This window comes from Rhinolophus sinicus, chromosome 3 (assembly GCF_057876585.1).
Source record: "Rhinolophus sinicus isolate RSI-liver-muscle chromosome 3, RSI-T2T, whole genome shotgun sequence".
Taxonomy (NCBI): Eukaryota; Metazoa; Chordata; class Mammalia; order Chiroptera; family Rhinolophidae; genus Rhinolophus; species Rhinolophus sinicus.
This window is the reverse complement of record NC_142503.1, coordinates 103163245-103177356: the sequence shown is the minus strand read 5'-3', so window position 1 is coordinate 103177356 and position 14112 is coordinate 103163245. Positions and strand designations below refer to the sequence as shown.

The following is a 14112-nucleotide window of genomic DNA, read 5'->3' as shown; positions in this document are numbered from 1 at the left end:
TGTACATTCGAAGGGGACCAATGTATGGACAGTTCCACGTGGGGCCTCCGGTCCCTGCTCGTCCCCTCTGACCGGGTACCTTGGCCCCACCCCTAATCAAGCTGCAAGGGGTCAGCCTCAAGCGGCTGCATGAAGTCCTGGAGGGACACGGGTCGCGCTTTGCCAGACTCCTCCCTTATGTTTCTCCGGAATTGTTGTTCCGGACGCAACTGTTTCCAAAGTTCAAGCATTAGTGCGTTGGGTTGTCGGTCTATTTTCTCCTGATCAACCCCTGCTGCCACGAGATCACGCCACATCTGTGCGCGTGTTACTCTCTGAGGCCCGCGACCTCGCCCCTTTACCTTTGGTGTGGGCTTCCAGGTCTCAACTGTGCGGACCTCCTGTCTTAACTTCCTTCGCCTCCGGCTTTCAACATCCCCTAGGGTGGCCATGGCAGTTGTAACTTCATGGATCCGTCGCCCTACATACGGTGTAAGAATAGCAACCAAGGATCCAAAAGCACTCGCAGGTGCAGTGTCCAAAACCAGATCTCTCATGCTGGCAGTAAAAAGCTCGTCATCTGGGCCCTGCATGTTGAGGTTAAAAATAGCATGTCTCATACCCATTTCACGGATTATTTGCGTAAGTTCTGTATATGACTGCCACTGACTCACAGTGTCTGGCAGCTCGCCAGCCTCTCCCCATATTGTGCGTACCGCAGCCGTGAGCCACGCCATTAGAGAATGGTTGCCCTGGTTGTTGGCCAACCTATGGCAGTTTTGTAACCTTTGTCGCAGGGACGGATGCACTGTCACGAAGGCTAGCTTTTCCATCTGGCCTGGGGAGCAGAGAATGTTGTCTGCTCCCTCATCCCATAAACGTAAGAGCCAAGCCGAGACTGGCTCTCCAGGGCGCTGTCTGTACCGCCTCCCCAGCTCCTGCAACTCAGTGGGAGTGTAAGGGGTGTAGGTAGTGAACTCAGTCACAGCTGGGTTGCCGGCAGCAACCCCCCCGGGGCCCAAAGGTTGCTCACGTTTTACCCTTTGCTTCAAGATTGGCCGGGCTTGGGGGTTGGGAGCTACATTGTCTCCACTTGCTTCCTCCGCCTCTGCCTCAGAGTCTCCACCTTGGGGCCCCTGTTCTAACAGGCGGACCCGGGCTTCCAGCGCGTCCAACCGGGACACCTGGTCAGGCACCTGGGCCACTTCATTAAGCGCATTTTCCGTGTTGAGACTCAAAGCCGTGAGGAACATCCAGCCCACGCGGCTGGCTGTAGCCTTCTCCTCCTCCGGCAACTGCTCAGCCAGAGCCTGTAGGGCCCTCTCCGCTCGCCGGAGAGCCGTCCATGTCCTCCCACCCTTCCTTGGGGGTCCAACTCCTGAGAACAGTGGCCACCGGACACCATACACTGTGTGGGGGCCACACATCCTCCTGCCCAGAGTCAGACGCCATTCCTACCTGGTCGGAATCCTGCTCACCCTGCCAGGTGTCTGAGTGGGTGGAGGCCTCGGTGTAAGATGTCCACAACTCTAGGAGCCCACGGCAGCAGCAGATCAACAAAAGGAAGACGACACTTGCTCTGGCCAACAGGGCAGAATGCCATCTGGAGGTTTGAGTCTCCCAGGTAGACCGTGCCTCCCATTCCCGGTGTCGCTCTTCACGGGCCTCCCGAAGCTGAGCTTTTACATGCAAAAACTGCTTCACCATCCTTCGGTAGGCCTTGGCCAGCACCACACCCTGCTCGCTGCGCCATTTGTCGTGCGGGGAAGCCTGCGGGGTCTCTGGTCCCGCTCCCCATACAAGAACGCAGGATATGGTGAGGCCAAAAAGGAACACCCACGGAGCCATAGGCAGGGGAGTCATACCACTACGGTCTCACTGGAGGCTGGGTTCACTGGACGTGCGACCTGCTGTCCCTTTTGTCTGCAACCCACCGGCGACCCTCTTTCACTCTCCTCCACTCTCCTCGGCTCTCCTTCGTAGCCGCAGCAGTTATATTAGTGGCTCAATGGCTACAGCTGACGGCCAATCAGTCACAGCTGATGGCCATCTACTACCCGAGCCAGCACCCCTCCACGTGAGGCCGAGAGCCTGTAAACTACTTTCTGGGGCTCTGCCCCCACAGCCCCCCAACAACTTGGACTTCCCAGCCTCTGCTGGGAGTCAGTCCTAACCTACATCTGCTGGGGGTGCAGTCACAATGGCTGCAGAGTCAATTATTCAAAATATTCTCAACAACTAAGCTCAGAAATGCTTCTGCTGAGTCATCCTCCAGCACAAAGTGTTTTCTTTCCGATGCTTTCATCCGTCCTCTGAGGCATAAATTGCAAACACCGCAGCCTAGCTCTGCAGAGGGGGTTAAATGACTTCACCTGGATCGGGCAACAAATGATGGAATACGCGATGCATGAAATTGGAGGAGACTTCAGAGGGGTCTTCCCACCTATGCTCCTGTTTGACTGCTACGTATTTGCAGGCTTCAGGATTATAAATGTCCCAAATATACCAGCTATCAGATTACGATTTTGTGATACAAAAATTTCTTCCTTAGCTTTAACTCTGAGTCTTTATGATACAGCTGAAGTTCTTCCAACTTGTGTGGAGATAAGGATGGGAAAGAGTTATTGACCATTTCCCCAATGGTAGCCCTATAGCCCATCCAAGTGATTTTTAAATCATCCCTTTCACTCTTCCATATTAAAATTTGCAACTCTTTCATTTAAAAAAATTGAGAACCTACCATATGTCAGAGCTCTGGATTCCAACATAAATAAAATATAATCCCTCTCTTCAAGGCATGAGTTCATAATCTTTCTTTAGGGTTTGCTTGAAATTCTTATTTCTGCCTCTAAACCAGCTTTGTAAATTTACCAGCTGGCAAACTTTTTTTTTTTTTTTTTTTACTTAGCTTATTATTCTGCGTGTTTTTAATAAATGGGAAAAGTCAGTGTCAACCTCTCTTCGTGTTGTGCCAATAATCAGCAGCCTGGGACAGGTTGGGATTGTCTGTGCCCAGCCACGTGGAAATCCTTTCAATGACCTGAAATGGAGACAAAGTAGAAACGTGAAAATAATTGCTCTCTCGCAGTGAGTTAGAGTTCCCCAGAAGCACCCCCTTCTGACACAGCTGCCCCAGGTCTGACATTATGGAGACACCACATCTGGCTTGACTGATGCAAACATGGCTTTTCTGGGAAACCCCACGGCCACCATCAGTTCTCAATCACTCTGTGTGGTCCCCAGAATTGTTGCTGAGGGACACGGCAGGCAGAATAAGGATGCATACTTCTCTCTGATCTAAGAGACACTGAAGCCATCTCTTCCTTTCCTGACTCAGTATCCCAGGGAGAGGGGATGTACGGGATGCCTGGTCTGCTTTGAAAGGGATGTGCTAGGATGCCAAAATCAGTCCTGCAGCCCGCCTCCAGCGGTGGTGCTCACAGCTCAGGCAGCCAGCACCTCTGTCATTTAAGCCACCTGCAAAGTAGAGTTACACGGTAAAAGGATTTGAGAGCAAGAAATGTTCCATGAAGTAAATGACCTCTTTTTTCTTTTTCTTTTTTTAACTATAGGGGCTAGGTTTGTTTTTGTTTTTTTAAAACTGGTCAGGGTCTCCTAAGAGGGGGATGTGTTAGCTCAGAGTCACCGGTCATTCGTTAGTCCTGATACAAGTGCTATTATTCTGTGTGACTGGTCAGCAAGGCATTTGAGGGTCTGAATGACAGAGCGACCTCTCCTTCCTCTTAATGCCTTTTGGATCATCTTCTTGTATGTAACTAACATCTAAACATCTAATGGCTAAACATCTGCCTTGTTTGTCACTGTCTTAGTTTGGGTTTTCCCAAAAGCTGACCCTGGGACAAAGATTCAAGTGCAAGGAATCTATTTGAAAAGTAATCCTGGGAGACACTGCTAGGGGTGGTAGACAGGGAAAGGAAGTTAGTCAAAAAGGAATCATTACCAAGCAAGTTACATCATGGTAACTGGAGCCTGATCCCACTGGTGAGCTCTGGGAGACGGGGCTTCATGCAAATCTTAGAGTTATCGCACCTGAGGAGTGAGGGAATTGGGGTATTTCCATCAGTCATTGGTTGAAGGCTGTTCCTGTGTAACTTAAATTCTATAACCCTATGGTGAAAATGAACCTTGATTCCTACTTCATTTCACACAAACAGTTTAATGCAAGGAAGAGCATGTGCCTAGATGTAAAAGTTAGAACTATAAAATACCTGGAAGAAAACATAGGAGAATACGTGTACAACCTTAGGGTAACCAAAGAGTTCTTAGATAGGACACGAAAAGCACTAATAAAAAGCACCTGAAAAATTAATAAATTGGACGTCACTCAGAATGAAATACTTCTGCTATTTGAAAAACATTGTTAAGAAAATGAAAGGGAAAGTCATAGAATAGGAAAAATACTTTCAATACACATATCTCACCAAAAACTTGGATCTAGAATATGTAAAGAACTCCTACAAATCAATAATGGCAAAATATTTGAACAGACACTTATAACAGGATATACAATGGCCAGTAAGCCCTTTGAAATGGGGCTTAACATTATTCATCGTCAGGGAAATGCAAATAAAAACCACAGTGAGATACCACTATACATCCACTAGAGTTGCTAAAACTAAAAGGACTGGCAATGCAAATGACAGAAGGACAACCGGAACTGTCATATTTTGCTGGCAGGAGTGCAAATGGTACAACCACTATGGAAATCTTTGGTGTTGTTTTTTTTAAAAAATAGAGTTAGAACCCAGCAATTCCACTCCTACATATATATAGAAGAATAAATGATAGCACATATCTACAAAAATTTTCATAGCAGCTTGAAAACAAACAAAAAACAATCCAAATGTCCATCAACAGGTGAAGACCAAATTGTGATATTATCATGCAATAGAATGTTATTCAGCAGTAAAAAGGGATGAGCTACTGATACACATAACAACATGGGTGAAGCTAAAAGACAAAATTACACTGAGCAAAAGAAGCAGATATAAAAGAGCACATTCTGTGTGGTTTCATATATATCAAGTCCAGGAACAGGAAAGCTAAGCAATAGTGATAAAAATCAGACCAGCAGTTGCCCCTGGGAGTTGGAGATTAACTGGAAGGAGAAACTCCTAGGGGAACTTGGGGCTTCTGAAAATGTTCATTATCTTGTTTTGGATGGTTACTTGAGAACATAGGTGTCAAATATCACCTGCCTGAACATATGAGATCTGTGCTTTTTACTGTATAGAATTATATACCCTAAGAAATATTACAGATTTATCTTTAAGACACAAACCATTACAAATAGGGAGTAATTTCCTCCACATTCTGCCTTCCCACTAGACTGCAAGCTTCAGGAGGGCAGAAGCCACACGTGTTTGTTCCCTACTGCATCCCCAGCACCTACAGCAGCTGAGAACTCTTGAATGCTCAAATTGCATTTTTAATATCGTAGGGGATTTTTTTTTTGGTTTTTTTTTAAGAGCCTCTGTCATAAGCTGTGGCTTTCTATCTCCCTTTGCAGATATGATCTGTTCTTGGCAGATGCTGGTGGCCCCAGAAACTCAAGCACAGGTGCATTGTCTAGGAAGGGAGCTTGCAGGTGGGAACGCAGCAGGGCCCCGGGTGTCCTTGGGCAGTGACAGGAGTCCAACTGCGAGTGCCATCTGCTCCTGTGAAGGGTGTCTGACAGCATCCGCAGCCCTGGCCCTGGAAGGTGAGCGCCTCTGAGACCGAATGTCAGACTCTCGCTCCCATCCTCCTGCCTGCAGGGAGCCATAGAAAGTCATTCTAACCCTGCAAAAAGAAAAACCAACACATGTGCCACTTTGTAATTTACCTAGCATTTCCCCACATCTGATCTTATTTTTCCTTCCCTATGACCCTGTAAGGTAGGTATTTACTAACCCTATTTTACAGAGAGGTTAAGTGACTTCCCCAAGGTCACACAGCTGGCAAGTGGTGGAACAGGGATGGAAACCAAGTTTCTGACCACTTACTACTATATTAAATGCAGTACTGCTGTGTCACGTAAGGACCTTCAAAAAAGGTTTCTGAAATCTGACCCCTTCAAGCTCTACTGGACTAATGGAAACATAAGTAACAAATATCCCTTGCCTTGAATGCAGTTTATTCTATATGCCCCTGAAAGATTAGCCTGTCTGGACAACCATTATAATACTGCCACTGCCCTATGCAAATATTCCAAGGGGGGAAAGGGGTGGTAGATGAGGGAAAAGGGGATCAAATGTATGGTGATGGAAAGAGAACTGACTCTGGGTGGTGAACATACAATGTGATATATAGATGATGTATTACAAAATTATACACCTGAAATCTATGTAACTTTGTTAACCATTTTCACCCCAGTAAACTTTAATTAAAAAAAAAAATTGTTGGGCCAGCCTGGTGGCCCAGGCGGTTAGAGCTCCATGCTCCTAACTCTGAAGGCTGCCGGTTCGATTCCCACATGGGCCAGTGGGCTCTCAACCACAAGGCTGCCGGTTCATCTCCTAGAGTCCCGCAAGGGATGGTGAGCAGCGCCCCTGGAACTAAGATTGAACACGGCACCTTGAGCTGAGCTGCCGCTGAGCTCCCGGATGGCTCAGTTGGTTGGAGTGCATCCTCTCAACCACAAGGTTGCCGGTTCAATTCCTCGAGTCCTTCAAGGGATGGTGGGCTGTGCCCCCTGGAACTAGCAACGGCAACTGGACCTGGAGCTGAGCTGCGCCCTCCACAACTAAGATTGAAAGGACAACAACTTGACTTGGAAAAAAGGCCTGGAAGTACACACTGTTCTCCAATAAAGTCCTGTTTCCCTTCCCCAATAAAATCTTAAAAAAAAAAATAAAATTGTTTTTCCATGCTCCTCACTACCTACCAACTAAAATTCACTCTCCTTAGCTGCTGTTCAGTGCTTTTCTGCCCAACTCACCTTTGTGGCCTCATCTTCCTTAAAAACCTTGCATTCTGGCCCTATGTCACTCTCTTCATCTCTACAACTTTGGCTTCTCAACTTGCCCTCCATACAGAATACCGGTTTCTTTTGTATTCCCTGCCATTCCTATTCATAGATGTTTACTGCCTCTGAATCCTTTGAGCACGTGGTTTATACCTTTCACGTGGCATTAACTGTCAGGTATCGTAAGTATCTCTCCATCTTCCTTATTAGATCCTGAGGTCCTAAAAGGCTAGATGCCTGCCTTACCCATTTCTGTAACCCCTGTGGTGACTAGCATAGCTACACACTGCTGATATTTAATCAGTCATGTGTACAGTGAATAAATTATCACCTCTCTAACCATTGTCTATGCATTTAATACCCTTTGGCATGCATAGTTTTAAAAACTGTGTGCATTATAACTTTAGTTTATGAGTTTGGTTAATATAGCCTCCATCTTCTGTATACATTGCTTCTGATTTGACACAGACTGGATGAATACTTAAATTCTTTGCAAATGGGGTGGACACATTTAGAGATTGTGACGTCCACAGTTCTACTCTGGCTGTGTACTCTTGGACAAATCGCTTGTACTCTCAGGACCTTATATTGCTTCCATGTATTCAATGGGGGAAATAATCTGTTTTGCTTCTTTAATTCATCACCAAGGTTATTGGGAGGACAAATGAAATAACAGATGTAGAAGTGCTTCGTCGACTATAAATCACCCGGACCTGTCATTTAGTTTGACTGGGGCACACTTTTTATTTCTGGCAGCATCCCACCCACTTGCTCCTCTCCTTTGGAGAGAACGTGACGGTCTGGAAGCAGTTACGTCCAGGGGACTGCAGGAGGATGAGGAAATAACCCGAGTTCCGGAATGGCGGGTGGAATTGGGGCTGTGTTGTGGTGGGTGAGAAGTGGGCAGGGACGTTGTCATCTGAAAGGTGGCTGTGAGGAAGACCACACTTGTCCAGACAGCATGGGAGAGCGGCCTAGTCCAGCGTGTAGAAATTACAAGGAGTCAGCCAGTTTTTTGGAAATGCCTCAGCGCTGGACGGTGACAGGGGCTGCCTGAGGGAAGGGGAGGGCCTGAGTGCTGCAAAGGGGATGGCCAATGACCAATGATAAGCGGCACGGCCCTGCTTCAAGGTACAAGTTACCACCTCCAGTTTGCCTCAGAGGAGAGGAGCACAAAGGACAAAGACACCCACAACCCGAGAGCCCCCTGCAGGAGCTTCGGGGCCTTCCCATTGGCTTGCACTAGACGGAAGGGTGGGCCTTGGGTCATCTCGCTTCCTGATTGGTTAGCTGCGCTGATTAGCAGGCGCCCGCAGCTGCCTACGCCAGAAGGCTGGACATGGCGGAGGCGGGAAAGGAGCTGTCGGGTCTCGGCCTTCCTGGTGGAGACGCAGTGCAGTGGCCTTTGCAGCGGTATGGCCGCTTTATGCCCTCGGGCACGGGAGAGCCACCTGGGTCTGGCCTGGAAGCTGGGATGGCTTCTTCCCCCACGTGGAAGGTGAGGCCTGAGAGCGGGAAAGACCTCGAGGCTCTTAACCCCCTCCCCCAGGAAGGAGGGAAGACAGGCCGCTGTCGCCACGCTGCTAGTCCCCCAAGGCCACACGAACAGGAGGAGGTGACACGGAGGGACTGGCAGGAATGGTTAGCCGATAGCTAACATAGAACATGAGTAGATGCTGCAAGGGAGCAGCAAACATTCATATATTCAGTAGATATTTATATAGAGCATCAGTGATGTTTTAGATTTTATTCAGATGGCTGGGGATGTATCAGTGAAGAAGGTATAAGTGGTCCCTCCCCTCATTTATGTTTTTAATCTAGTGGAGAGTTTATCCAAAAACCATTATTATGTAAACCAGTTCCACATCCCTTGTGTGGAAGGGGGGGTTGAACAGTCCCTAACCAAGTTGTCAGGCTACAGGCAGTCAAGCCTTCACACAGAAGCCGTCTAAGTTTGAGCCCTGGCTTTGCCACACAATTTCTGGGACTTTGGTGAAGTTAGCCTCTCTGTACCTTGTTTATCTTAACATAGAGATCATAATAGTACCTACTTCATAAGATTGTTGTATTTTATATGTATATATATGTGTGTATGTATATATATTATATATATATATATATATATATATATATATATATATATAATATGTATATACACAAATCACCTAAAACAGTGCCTTGTATAAAGTTACATGAGGGTTTGCTTTTATCACGTTTTTGTCCTATGTTCTGTTTTAACACCACAGGTTGCTAGCATTCAGTTCCTTTTGGTCTAGTTTGGCTCTTGCACGTGGACCCTGGGGTTTTGGCTTATGCATGTGAGTGTGTGTGTTGGTGTGGTCTGGGCAGCAGTGGGTAGAAGACAAGTAAAAGAAACAAATATTCCAGGCAGAGGATCCAACATGTTCCTAGGCCTTGCACCTGGGGAAGCCTCAGCATGTGTAGCAGACAGGAAAAAAAAGAGTAAGGCGGGGGCTTATAGAGAACACAGGGAATAATAGCGTGAGATGAGGTTGTCTGGAGAGGTAGGCAGGTGCCTTATGAACATTATCCTAGAATCAGTAGGAAGCCACTGATGGGTGTTAAGTAGAAGCATTTCCATCTTTGAAAGATCACTCTGGCTGAGGTGTGGAGAAGAAATTGAAGGGGAATATGAGTAGATCCAGGAAGATGACTTAGAGTGCTATTGCCATGTGGTAGGCGAGAGATGATGGCTTAGACTGGAGGGCGGGGGTGAGAGTGGAGGATGGCAGTAGAGGTGGGAAACTGGGCATATTAAAGCTACATTTTGGAGGCCAAAAGAGAAGGACTTGGAGACTGACTGGGTACAAGTGGTGAAAGTAAAGGACTCCTGGGTTTCTAGCAGGAACAGCTGGGTAGATGGTTTGGGGATGGGAAACATTGAAGGAGGAACAGTGAGGGAAAGATCCAAGACTTCAGTTTTGAATGTATTGAGTTTAAATATGTTTATGAAGCATCCAAGTGGAGCTGTTGAATATGTAGTTGGATGTACCGGTCTAGACTCAGAAGAAAGACCTGGTCTGGAGATGTAAATGTGCAATTGGCATGTCAGTGTGAAGGGGATGCTTCTAGTTATGAGATTGTATGAGATTCCAGGACCAAGCCCCAAGGTAGCATTTGTAGGTCAGGTAGAGGAGACACAGTCCTAAAGATTGACAAGGGACAGAGTTGGGAGGCAACCAGGAGAATGCAGGTCCATCGAAGCTACCAAAAGTTATTTCAAGAGGGAGAGAACAATTAACTTTGTTGAATGATGCTGCAAAGCGAGGCAAAATGATGACTAAGGCATGTCCATTGGGTTTAGCAACATGAAGGTCTGTAGGTCTTTACCAAGAGAAGGTTCAGTATTGGGAAAAGGTGGCAGCCAGAGTGGTGGGCTGAAGAGTGATTTAGGTGAGGAAGTGAAGCCAGTGTGCACGGACAGTTCTTCTGAGGGACTGGGCTGTGAATGTGAGTAGAGACAGCTTAATGAATTGCTCACCAAATTCTAGAATATTAGAGCCAGGGGCACTATTTGAAGCTTGAAATCAGTATATCTAGGACCACAAAAAAGGCATCAAATACCTAGTTGTACTTTTGTGGAATGCTGTTATATAGGCTGCAAATGCAAAATGAGGTGAACAAAAAGTTAAATTCAAGGGTGACTAATCAATAATAGGATCTTATTTAAAAACTGGGGATGTTTGAGGGCATATGTAATTTTTGAGACTGCCCAAGAGATTCTTTGATACCTTCTCTTAACACCCTCCAAACCCTTTCTCCTCAGGCCTCTGGGTGGGTGCATTGGCTCAGAGGAAGCCAGTAACTCTTAGATTCTTATCCTGCAACCCAGAGGCCATGGGCATTTGACCATTCTAAGGAGTTGATTGTTATTGCAATTGTCCCCCTTCTTTTTGCAAAGCTCTTCATAATTGCTTATACAGAACAGCACTTTTCAACAGTTTTCAAATGTTTGGCATAAAGCCACGGCTACAGTGAAAAGAGATGAGGTTGGCTTTTGCAGTGCTTTTGAAAAGTGAACATTTGTACCTTCCTTTGAATCTATGCCGAACCATCCTACCTGCTGGGATCAGTTTCAGCCTAGGTCTGTCATTTTTTTTGGAGAAACGAAAGAGAAAACAAGATTTGTTCTATTTTATGTGCACTGTGACTATTGTGCAATAGTAATAATAGAAGATGAGCTATATAAAGAACTGCACTAAGTCCCATGTGAATTTCTTATTTTAAAAATATGTGCTACCTACAGTAAAAAAAATGTTAGGTAAAGCATAAAAATATATTGTTGTGGAGGGCAGAGTCATTCTGGTCATTGGTTTTCTCTAGGGAACTTTCAGGCTCAACCTTGGTTGAACCTGTTTTGAGTTTTTCTTTTTTTTTTCTGAAATTATGTGAAGAATCTGCTCCTAGTATTTTAGTTGTTTAATTACAGAGAAGACTTTCATCATGTGGCCATATGCTGAGGCAAAAATGTTGTTGACTCAAGAGAAAAAATGACTAGAACAACGAGACTTTTAAGACGTGAAGTCCTAGTTGAGAGGTTAGGTCAAGTCTGGGACACAAATATTTTATATAGACTATCTAATATATATGTGTCTATTGATTTGATTTATTCATCTGAATTGAATTATTATTATTAAAATGTACTATCTGGAGACAAATAAACCACCATTTGGAAGCAAATAAACTTTTCGTGATGCTAAAAGAAAGAAATCAACGGTTTAGTACTATGCTACTCAGACTTCAGTGTGTACAGAAATCACTTGGGGATTTTTTTTTTAATGCAAATTCTGACTCAGTAGGGCTAGTATGGGGAATAAAATTCTGTAGTTCTAACAAGTTTCCAGGTGATGCTGATGCTGTTTATTCTAGGACCGCACTTTGAAAAGCAAGGGTTTAGAAGACCTTGAATGAAATGGGCAGCCAGGTAATCAAATTAATAAAATGAATGCGGTAAAGCAATCAGGTTCATAATGAATATGCAGCCATTTTATTAATGGGGTTAATATTTAAGCCATCTGTCATTTAAGTGGAATGAGCAAATTTTTGAAATACAAACTTGAACTTGATTTTAATTCCTTACATCTGTTAGCCCAGCCCTTCTGAAAAAGATGATCATAATAACAGATTGGTCCATTTTTGTGTTTTTTATGTCTGAATATAATTTAGTCTACTAATTCGAGAATAATTTTGAAAGGTGGTTTTAATTGCCGGTTGCTTTTAAAGTTTTACCACATTTTTCAGATTCCACGGATTTCTCAGATATGCCCTAACTGGTTGAACCTGACAACGTCCTATTTTCAATCTTATTTTCGACGTTTTATTTTTTTCCTTTCAAAAGGATAACATTCCTTAATTTTTATAGGAAGAATGTAAAATAATTGCCCTACTTAGAAATTAAGAAACAGAATATGAAGTGTGTACTTGAAATGAACTTTTAAGTGTGAGTTCAGCATAAGATATACTTTGGGTCTTCTTAACTGTCCTTTTTTTAAATTTTATTCCTAGTGCTTACATATTTTCTAGCATATGATAGGTGCTTAGTAAATGTTTGAATGGTAACTTCTCTGAACTTCCTTTATGATAATGTAATAATTATGACATGATAGCTACTATTTATAAGTGTTTGCTTTGGTACATTTCTTATAATGGCCCTATGAAGCAAATATGATACCCATTTTATAGGTAAGTGAATTAAAACTCAGAGAGGTTCAGTGGCTTATCCAGGGACACAGAGATAATAAGTGAGAAGAAAGAATTCAGACCCTGGTTTTCCTATCTCCAAAAGATGTGCTTTTAACCACTATGTTGTTTGTCTTAGAAGTGTTAATATTTCATATGGGGAATAGCAGTTCAATTATGTGTCTCAGTTATGTGAGGAATTTGGATATTAACATACAGGGTAAAAATGATACAAATAATAGTATTTTTAATGGATAATTTAAGATTCATTAAAACTCCATGATAATTATTATTTTTTGTTTTATTTTTTTAATTAAAAATTACAAAAAATTTTCAATTACAGTTAACATTCAATATTATATTAGTTTCAGGTGTACAGCATAGTGGTTAAATATTTATATAATTTATGAACTGATCCCCTGATAAGTCTAGTACCCACCTGGCATCATACATATTTTTTACAATATTATTGACTATATTCCCTATGCTGTACTTTACATTCCCGTCACTATTTTGTATCTGCCAATTTGTACTTCTTAATCCTTTCACCTTTTTTACCCAGTCCTTAACCCCTCTCTCATCTGGCAACCATTAGTTTATTCTCCGTATCTATGAATTGTTTCTGTTTTGAGTGTTCATTTATTTTGTTCATTTTTTTTTTTTTTAGAGTCCACATATACGTGAAATCATATAGTATTTGTCCTTCTCTGTCTGACTTATTTCACTTAGCATAATACCCTCTAGGTTCAACTGTGTTGTTGCAAATGGTAAGATTTCATTCTTTTTTGTGGCCTATATGCATTCTATATACGTATCACATCTTCTTTATCCTGTCCTCTATTAATGGACACTTAGGTTGCTTCCACATCTTGGCTCTTGTATATGAACTATCCTTCATTGTCTCCTGATATAGCCTTTGTTTCAAAGTCTGTTTTGCCTGATATAAGTATTGTTACCCCAGCTTTTTAAAATTTCCATTTGCATGAAATATTTTTTTTCCATGCCTTTACTTTTCAGTCTGCATATGTGTTTCAATCTGACATGGGTCTCTTGTAGGCAGCATATGATTGGGTCTTGTTTTTTTGTCCAATCAGCCACCCTATGTCTTTTGATTGGAATATTTAATCCATTTACAGTTAAAGTAATTATTGATATATTTGTAGTTACTGCCATTTAAAAATTTTTAAAGTAAATTTATTGGGGTGACATTCGTTAGTAAAATTATATAGGTTTCAAGTGTACGTTTCTATAATACATCATCTATATATTGCATTGTGTGTTCACCACCCAGTCAGTTCTCCTTCCATCGCCATATATTTGATCCCCTTTATCCTTTTGTACCATCCCCCTCCCCCATTACCCTCTGGTAACCACTAAACTGTGTCTGTGATTTTTTGTTTGTTTTGTTCTTTTGTTGCTTTCAGTTTTATATCCCACATATGAGTGAAGTCATATGGTTCTCAAGT

At 43.5% G+C, this 14112-nt stretch overlaps 1 protein-coding gene across 1 annotated transcript in view; it reads left to right on the top strand.

Moving 5' to 3' along the window:
• The first annotated feature begins 8285 nt into the window (after positions 1 to 8285).
• Positions 8286 to 14112, top strand: part of REC114 (REC114 meiotic recombination protein) — a 63565-nt gene continuing 57738 nt past the window's right edge. Inside the window, exon 1 of the mRNA XM_019735926.3 lies at positions 8286 to 8444. Within this exon, the coding sequence (XP_019591485.3) occupies positions 8286 to 8444 (159 nt within the window). The remainder of the gene's footprint in view (positions 8445 to 14112) is intronic.